Source organism: Cynara cardunculus, assembly GCF_001531365.2.
Source record: "Cynara cardunculus var. scolymus isolate 2C chromosome LG 8, CcrdV1, whole genome shotgun sequence".
NCBI lineage: Eukaryota > Viridiplantae > Streptophyta > Magnoliopsida > Asterales > Asteraceae > Cynara > Cynara cardunculus.
Window position 1 is genome coordinate 5,034,048 of NC_037535.1, and position 9,911 is coordinate 5,043,958.

A 9,911-nucleotide genomic window follows, 5' to 3' on the forward strand; every position below is an offset into this window, starting at 1 on the left:
ATGAGGAAAAGGATGGAGGGAAGTAGTAGGGGCGGCGACTGGAAGAGCTCTTGGAAGACGACAATCGAACGACCTGGTGGAAGAAGGCGACCGGAGACGGCGACCGGAAGAGCGACGATCATGTGGGGGGGAGCGATGTGAAGGCACGACTGGTGTAGAGACTAGAGAGGGCAAACTTGGAAAAAGTGAAATCTGAATGGTTTAGTGAAGCCCTAAACACAAAATGGTTAAGAGGTTAATGTAACCATTAAGAGCCTTATTTTTTTTTTTTTGCGAAACATCCCTTATCTCTTACTGATTAAGAGGTTGACTCTTAACGTCACCATTAAGAGCCAAACAAACAGCTCCTAAACTTTAATAACTATTTAATTTTAACAATTCTAACATTAATTATATTAATAAAATATTTAATAATAAAATATCATTTTTCTTTGCTAACATTTAATTTCAATATTTTGAGGAAAAAAAATTAAAATATTGTCTCTCTCTTTTCTACGTAGTTTTAGAGATTTTTTCAAATTTAAAGATTTTTATTTAATCTTTTTTATTTTATTTATTTTAGCATATCATTTAGTATAGCTATTGGAAAGAGAAAAGTTCTTAAATCTTCAAAGTTTTTTGTTTTAGCATATCTGTTGTAAATGCTCTTATATTGATAAAGTTGTATGCATGGATTATCTTGTGTATTCTACATTAAGTTTTGCTCTATAAACTTACTGAATAAGTCGATTTCTATATCGTTAAGCATTATCAAACAGTTACTTATAGTTGAACTAATAAGTTGTGATCATCATTAAGCTCATTAAGCTACTAACAAACAGACCCTAAGTTCTGATTGATCGAATAAGTTGTAATTGTCACTAGTATCAATTTATTAACAAGAAGATAGTTTAATTAATTGGTTCGTTGAATCGGTTTTTCTATTAGTATTTGTATCGGCTTCATATGTTTTAATTTTTATCAAATTACGCGATCCAAATAAGATTCACCGAACGGTTATCAAGTAAGCATGACAAAGATCAAGAATCTTATATGGTATGACAAAAACCAACAATTTACCCATTTCCTGGGAGAAAAGACTATTACAGGGTAAGTGCTTATCGGGTAAAAGACATTCTATGTTAATGGCCAAAGATGTATCTCAATAAGATACATCATGATCGTAACTTTTATCGATAAACGGCTACTTAATTTAATCAGTTTCGATTTATTTGATTCGGTAATTAAGGAAACCAAACAAAAGCACATATAGTTTTTCTCAAAACATTTGTATCGAATAACTTTTTTTCAAAAAGCAATATTCATCGTCAAACTTGACAAGTAAACTAATATTAGATGAAAAAATTATTTCAATTCATGTTGTATTGTATATAAAAACGAACACTTATATACGTTTCTCCAGTTTCATCAATGGCTTTATATCGCTTAAAAGAAAGGACTTCAACCTCCATATATAACTATAATATATAAAATAATAGGAAAATTAATTAAAATAGTCATTTTGACCGGTTGTTTTCACCTCTTTGTCATTTCTTTACAAGGTTTACCAAAATAACCCTAGGTCTTCAATTTTAAATATTTTTGTGGACCTGGGTGAAAAATGTAATTTTTCTCTGCAGGGGTAGAAAATGTAAACTTTATTTGTCGTTTAGCTAGGTTCGCAATTGCGGACCTAGGATTGTTTTGGTAAACCTTGGAGTTATCAATTTATTTGGTTTAACTGAAATATTAAAAATTAAAACGAACTAAATAAAGTATTCTTATTCAGTTAAACAAGTTGTTTAACGAGGCAATCGAATAATCCAAACCTTTGTTGGTTCAAGTGAGTTATTCAGTTTCGAGTTTTTTCGTGAGAAAGGAGAATCAACTGAAAGCAGAGAGACCCCCTTCTTGCTGTAGTCATGAGAATTATGAAGATATCCTTATGCTGTGGTTTTTATTTATCTCTAATCAAATGACCTAGGATATACTGTTACATACTTCTTGATACTCTCAAATTCGAGAGTTATTTATGGTTCAATTCTCTTATTTTGTATCATTTTATGTACCCACTTTGTCTCTTTCTCTTTCTTTTGGTCTAAAATTGTAACTCCTACGAATTTCGAGCTTCTAGTTTTGATTAACTCTTATCGAAGGGTGTTTAAGATGATATTCTATGAGAGTTTTCATTTAATAGTCATGTTGGAAAGGTTGGGATTTGAATCAGGATTGAAAAACGCAAAAACCGGCAAAAAAGAGTGAAAAATTGCCTCATGCGACCTGGTCACCTCCTAAGTCGCAACCTTTGTTTGATGGATTTTGGGTCTTGGGCAACCTTCCACGTACCTAAGTCACGGGTAAGGTCACGTGAAGGGCTGGAGCTGCATAAATGACCAAAAATCGAGGTTTTCTTTAGTTGGCCATAACTTTCTCATTTCTTATCTGACTGGGGCGATTTCAGATGCTATGGTTTCATATTTTGAAGATCTTAAATGTGGGAACAAATAGAATTAAAGTTTATTTGAAGATTTGGGGTTTATAAAAGTCGAAAGGTAGGTCTATAACCAACCATTTCTTAACCTAGGGTTTGGCTTTTCACTTCAACCCTCATTTCTTATCTTGGGTTTGTTTGTGTATGTTTTGAGGGTAAATGGGGTACTCTTGAGAAGTTTTGCATTATAGATCTCGAAGTTCAGCTTGGAGAATTAAAGTCTTCATCAATGGAAGCTAAAGATTGAGTTTGGTAACTAGTTTTAACCTAACCTATCAAGGTGAGTTCAAGTTAATTTATAAAAACTTTATACATGTCAAAAAATGTCTATTTGAAGTCTTGAAGTATTTACCTTAAGATTTATCAAATGTTGTCATCTTTTACATATTTGGTCTTATAAAATATTGAGAAGTATATATATATATATATATATATCGGATTTTGGATTTTTTGATAAATAAATCATAGATGTGGGTTCTTGTGATGATTTATTTTTCATATGGGATTATTTGATGTTAACATACTTTTGGTATTTTGATTTTTATAAGTCATTCAAAAAATAGATATGCTTGAGCTGTTGGGCACATTTTGGGTGTCATTACTGATTCGGGAAATGTTTTCTTGAAGTTATTGTGTGATTTCAAATTTTGCCTAACCTTTAAATCGATAATAAAGATATTCATATCTTTTGGGCATAAGTTCTATAAACTTTGGGTAATTTGTATTTTATTGAATAGTCAATTGAATTGTTGAATTATTGGTAGTTTTGACTCAGATGAGTCTTAGGGACAGTTGTCTAGTTTTTAGTTCCCCTATGTTGAGCTTGGACATGATATGAAATTATTGCATTGTTATTTGAGAATTACATGTTTTAAGTATGTTGATCATTCATTTAGAGTCATGTAAATTAGACTGTCATGCATTGGATCTATATGCATATGTGTCAGTAGTCTTTTGCCAAACGAAGAGTTTTGATGTTCTGGTCTTGGGACCATAAGGTTTAGCCAAGTGAGAAGTTTTGATGTTTTCATCTTGGGCCCTTTTTGGTTGTGACAAGAGAGAAGTTTTGAGGTTCTCTTCTTGATATCAATGGTTTGGAAATAGGAAGAATTTTGATGTCCTCACCTTATAACCTTTGATTTAGGTAAGTTAGGAGTGATGTTATCATCTTGTGACTTGGGGAATGACTAAGTAAGTAGTTTCGATGTCCTTATCGTATCTCCAAATAGAGTAATTACCAAGGCTTGCTAGGGGGTTCGGGAAATTTTCAAACTAAAACGAGGGTTGCACTCGTTGGGAGACTTAACCCAACACCTTATGGCACGAGCTAACGACAGTTATACATAAGCAAAACATTGAAAATGGTACTTACTCTTTACTTTTCTACCCATCCCGACACCATCATTGTGGGAATGTACATGCGGTAGAAAAATTACGTTTGTTCCCCCTTCTTCCTTACCATGGGAAGTCTTTGTGAAATAACTCTGATGAGAAGAAAAAAGATCTCCTGTTGTTCCTCGGTAGCTCAGTGGTAGAGGATATAGAGCCAATTTGTCAATTTTTTGTATTCTTTGGAATTTTGTTTCCCCTCCTGGTAGTATCAATCGAAATGCCTTATTTGTAATTTGCTCGTCAACATCTCGGTGTGGCTTATTTAGTGTTCCGCCACTTGATGGAAATGAGTTTTCCCCATCACTGAAATGCGTTATTCCTGGATAGTGTATCATCCATGTTTTAGTGTTGTTTTGGGTGCGATGTGTATCCACATTTTATGGTTTTGGTTATCCATGTTTTGTTGTTTTAGGCATTGAACCTTATCCATGTTCATTGGATATCTTAGAAAATAAAGTTTTTATCCATATTTTCAGTACTTGAATCTTAAATCTTATTCACATTTTGGGTGAGTATTGGGTTTGCTTCATGGTAAATTAGGTGATTTCGTCACCAAATTTTCATCACGAAAATAATGATTTTGAGAATGATGTTTTTCTACAAATATATTTCATTTTTGAATTGTGATTTAAATAGTATCTTTTCCAGTTTTACTATTTTATATTAAAGATAAAAATTGTTTGAACTCACTAGACGTTAAGCCTAACTTTTTTTATTATTTGGCATGTGCATCGGGTCCTCTTGGAGAAATGTACTAGCAATATTGTGATGAGTTGACTGCTAGTTCGAGGAATGAGGAGGAAATAGTCATTTAGGGACGTTTTCCGTAACTTGGAGGTAGCGACCCTTGTTGGATTTTAGTAACACTCCGTCCTTATTATAGACCTTGTGTAAGGTTTGAATTGTAATAATTTATGTTAAACCTTAAGTTGTCATTTTAGGTGATTCAGTTATTCCATGTTAGAAGGGAATTTACCTTTCAACCGATGTATTTAGAACAATTTAAATGAGTCGCTCTTTTCAGATTTGAAGGTGTTACAAAAATGTTTTTAATATGTAATGAAATGCGAAGGTGTAACACCCTCAAATTGGGAACCTTTTTCATGAGTCATGTAACCTCTCTTGTACGAAACCTTCTGTCTATGTGTTATGCATGACCTCTTTTCATGTGTATGGGGTTTGAGGACCAAAATCTGGAGTTTGTATGGAAACAGAACCCCACGTGGCTAGCTGTTCGACCTAAGTCGCGGTTGTAACTCATTGGAGTCTAGGGTAAGATTGAGCAGGCGACTAGCCTCACAACTTTAGGGCTAAGTCGCGGCAAGGTCCAAATCCACTTTCTAGCTACGTGTTTTATTTCTAGGATTCGTTATTTACTTCTCACCTACTATCCTTTTATATCTGAAATTTCCCTCTTCCTCCTTATTTATTGCGATTATTGGTGCATTAAAGGAAGTGGTTCTTCATCATTTAAGGGTTGATTCATCATCTAGGCGAAATGTTCAAGCTTCAAGTTCCCATCTCCTTACCCAGAGTGTTTTATTGATTTTCTAGGTTTTTATTAAAACCTAGTATTGTGAGTTCATCCTACACTTTTATAAAACCATATACATGTTAAAATGTTGTATTTTAGTTTCTTAAAACTTTTATTTCATATATTTTTCACTTTGGGTGATTTTAGACCAACTGGGTCTTTGTGATTTCTGGGATTTGATACGTTTTGATAAAACAAGTGTAGGGAATGAATTTATATACACTAGGAGTAAATACTTCAAAGTTTGATAAGTTTTAGAACCTAAACTTAAGATGTTCATATCGTTGATTTTATGGGTAAAATGTCGTTTTACTCACTTGATGGGTATTTGTATACAAATGATGTTAGGTTGGGTACAGGATGATGTATTTAGAATGTTACATACCTTAGACTAGAATGCAATGAATCCATAGGCATGGAAGTCGCTATAATTTATATGTTTGGGACGATACTCTCTAATTGTAACTTAGGCATTAGGTCTTCATAGGCAACAAAATGTGTACTTTTGGAGTCAGACATCGGTCAATGACCAAATTCTAAGTGAACGAGCTTAACTTAGATTTTGGAGATCTTAAGGTATAGACCTAGTGTAGTTGAACTTGATGTCTCCACAAGTGATAGACTTGGAGTAGTTGAGCTTGTTAACTTGTTAATCTGTAGACCTGGAGTAATTGATATTAATTATTGTTGATCCGCAAGTGATGCTTATATAACATTGAAACGTGACTTACTTTGTTCCGTTACTGTCAACGGTAGATAGGGTCTCCCCTGCCCTCGTGAAATGTTTTATGCCCTTCCAATGGTCAATTTGATTTAAATGGGTAAATTGACTTGATTAAAGCTATGTTTCAGTTTTGATGTTTTATAGTTTTATTCTATAACTGTTTAAACTCACTAAACGTTAAAGTTAACAATTATTCTTAAAATGACATGTATATCAGGGTCCCTTAGCATTGGGGTTCCAAAGGCTTGAGTGGAGCGGTGTGCCAGTAGTGGCATTTTTGGGTTACCTTCTTTTGGAGGATATTTGTGGAGTTACTTTTGATAGTATTCTTTAAAGTATTGTAGCGACATCCGGTTGGAATCTAAATTTGGAATTGGTTTAGATTAATTAATAGGTTGTTAGCTAACGTCCATCTATTATCATAAACTCTCAATTATTTCCCCTTTGTTGGGCGATTATATTTGATTTACTTTTAGTCCGCTTTATTTTTACGGTTTAAATTATCTCCTATTTTAGGAGTGTTACACAAGGATTTAGTTTTGTTCTATAATCGTCGGTGTTGGATTGTGGCCACAGTCTAGCCACTGTGGGAGATTTCGAGGCAGATTTAGAAAAGATCTCAATTCCTACTTTTTAGCCAAAAAGTCTGAGCAATAATGAAAGTAGAAGGGGAAAACTTTTTTTTCTTCCCTTTTTTTGTGTTACCTTTTTTTGAAGAAATCCGATGTATAAAAGGATGTGCAACTGTCCTTTTCCTCTCATACAAATTGAAGCCTTGATGAAGCATTGCAGATACATTCATACCAAGCATTCAACATTCTCTAAACTGGTCTGGAGTAGGAAGAAAAACATTTACTTTATAGCATTTATTTTTGGTTGTAGTATTTATTTAATTAAAAGCATGGTTCTAAATAACTTGTTATTGAGTCAAGGCTTGGGTTCGCCGTCACGTTAACCCTATGGCTTCAATCTAAGGCTTGACTTGTATTCTAATGTGTTATGGCACGTTATGACGCGTTATTTTGTAACATGTGGGATTACTTTAATATATAAATTGATGGATAAATGATAATTTTGGATGAAATCTAGGACTTAAATAAACATAGAAAGAAAACTTAAAAACTAAAACCTTAAATATGTAAATACTTAGGGGGCCGTTTACCTAAATGCTTACCTGGTAAGTGTTTAACATTAGGAGTCAACACTATAATTTTATTTTATTTGGTAAGATTGTATTACATCAAAACGTATCATATACAACAATTTACCTGGTAAGCGCTTACCGGGGGTAAGAGTCGTCACCCTCACTTATCGGATAAGACTACTCCATCCTTATCATCGTTCTTACCGGTTAAGATTCTTGTCCCTTGTCATGTTTATCCGGTGAGAAAAATTACCCGGTAAGTACTTACCGGGTAAGCGTTTAGTAAACAGTCCCTTACTCACATTCTCGTACATGAAAAGTCGAACATGAATTCTTTGAAAATTGAAGAAAGTAGTAAGTAAAGATTCAAGAGATTTAATCTTGATTTTGTACTTTTAATGTCATTTTTTATAAGCTTTATATATTGGGTATTATGGTTCTTCTTTCTTTATTAATTTTATTACTTTATATGAATTTAATTTGTTTTATAGTATTATTCAAAACACTTACACACACAAGTGTATATATGGGCCTAATTAAATGAGAACTCAGTAGTCTATGATAACGGTTAGATGCAATGTAAGCAAATCATTTAAGATAGTCAATGTTATTTCTTAAAATAAAGTAAAGTGATAAATTGGTAATTTGATAGTCCTATTTTGTATTTAATTAAATTATTTAATAACTCATCTCTCCATATTCTAATTTTGTATTACCAAAATTGTCACTTAGGGGCTGTTTACTAATTACTGACTGGGCTGACTTGGTCAGCATATCTGACTCGGTCAGCAGTCAGAGTGTTTACCAAATCATATATCTGATTGAGATCTGATCGATATCTGACCGAACTACTGACCCGGCCCGCATCGATTTCATGCTTACCCTGGTCAGATTTTCCCTTTCCATACTTGCCCCCTTTTCACCATTTTCACCAAGTCGCTCCCTCTCTGCTCATCCTCCTCCCTTTTCATCGGTTCTCATCCACCATGGGAAACCCATCTCTGAATCCAACATCATTGTCCAGTACATCGATGAAGCCTGGCAAAACAAGCATCCGCCATTGTTGCCTTATGATCCTTATCTCAAAGCCCAAGCCAGGTTCTGGGMTGATTTCGTTGACAAGAAGGTACCTTCATTTGTCATATATTTCTTTTGGTTCTCGATCTAATTTTTGTGTGTGTGTGTGTTTTGGGGAAAAAACACGCAGATAAATGATGGTGCGAGGAGGATATGGAGCACGAAAGGAGAAGAGCTGGAAAAGGCAAAGAGGGAGTTGATAGAGTGGCTGAAGGTGTTGGAATGGCAGCTTGGGGATAAGGCGTATCTGATGGGGGAGAGGTTTGGGTATGCAGACATTGCGATGGTGCCTTTCTACTGATGGCTTCAAGTTTGAGAATCTTTAGGCAATGTTTTGATCAAAATGAAGAAGAGATGTGGTGTGAAGAGAAGAAATGGATGTTAGATCTGAGAACAGTAGTGTGCAGGTGGTGAGGTGGGCCAAGATACCAACCCAAGTGATTCAAAGAACCAGCATTTTGATTTGAATGAAAAGATTGTTGGGTTTATGTTTATTTTCATATCTTTTACAGTTAATGAAGTGATTTTGATTTTGATTTTCATATCATATATTATTCAATATATAATTACAAATAGGGTTATAATGGTCATTATATTTTTGGTAAGCACTTACCAAAAACATTTGGTAAACATTCTTACCCGGGACAGCACTTACCGGGATAGCACTTACCCGGGTCAGCACTTTTACCCGGACAGCACTTACCCGATAAGATTTGGTAAACAGCCCCTTAGTGTTGTAAACACGTTATAGACAATGGGTATTACAGTGGGTATCAGCGGGCAACAAAGTGTATACAATGAGTATTACAATAGGTATCACAAAGTTGGTGTTGTGGACTTGTTGAAATAGGTATGGTATCGACGTGTATATAATAAGTATCACAGTGGGTATCACAATGTATATACAATAGGTATCACAATGTGCATATTGTATGTATCTTGGGTATCACTGTGAGGATTGTTTGTAAGTATTTTTTTTTTAACAATGACGATGTTTTTTAGGTATCACATTGTATATCTTGTATTCATATGGTGTTCTTCGCAATAAAATTCATCAAAGAGGAGAGAAAAAAGAAATAAAATTTCTAAAATATCATTTAATTAAAGTTTAAAGTCAAATTGTTAAAATTTATTAATTTCTGATTTATCTTGGTTTGTTCTATTTATACTCCCTTACGATATCTCTCCCAATTTACATGATGTCAAAGTAAAAAAAAATCATTATTTTTTTTATTAGCCTGGATATTCAACTCGTTATGCGAGCTGATTAATCCCAGGACGACCACCTGCTTTGCAGATGGCCCGGAGTCACCACATTTGAACCTCCGTGGCCACAAGGGGATTTTTATTTCTCCTTGAATTTGAACCTGAGACCTCCAGGTACTTTTGACCTTTGGAGCCAAGCTCAAACCAATCTGTACTTTTAAATTTATTATTCTTTTTATCAGTATTATATATGGTTTATTATAATATTATGTTATTATAATAATATTTTTTTAGTTTATTGGTTTTAATTTATTGTATATGTTTTAATCAATTAATTTTTGGAATATTTTAGTTTTTATTCTTC

At 33.8% G+C, this 9,911-nt stretch overlaps 1 protein-coding gene across 1 annotated transcript; it reads left to right on the forward strand.

Annotated features, from left to right (window-relative positions):
• Nucleotides 1-8,805, forward strand: LOC112516848 (glutathione S-transferase U19-like). Its single transcript, XM_025124082.1, has 4 exons — nucleotides 1-122; nucleotides 6,838-6,858; nucleotides 8,234-8,390; nucleotides 8,472-8,805. Exons 1-4 carry the CDS (start codon nucleotides 1-3, stop codon nucleotides 8,640-8,642), a joined length of 471 nt encoding a protein of 156 aa, XP_024979850.1. The 3' UTR covers nucleotides 8,643-8,805.
• Nucleotides 8,806-9,911: the final 1,106 nt, after the last annotated feature.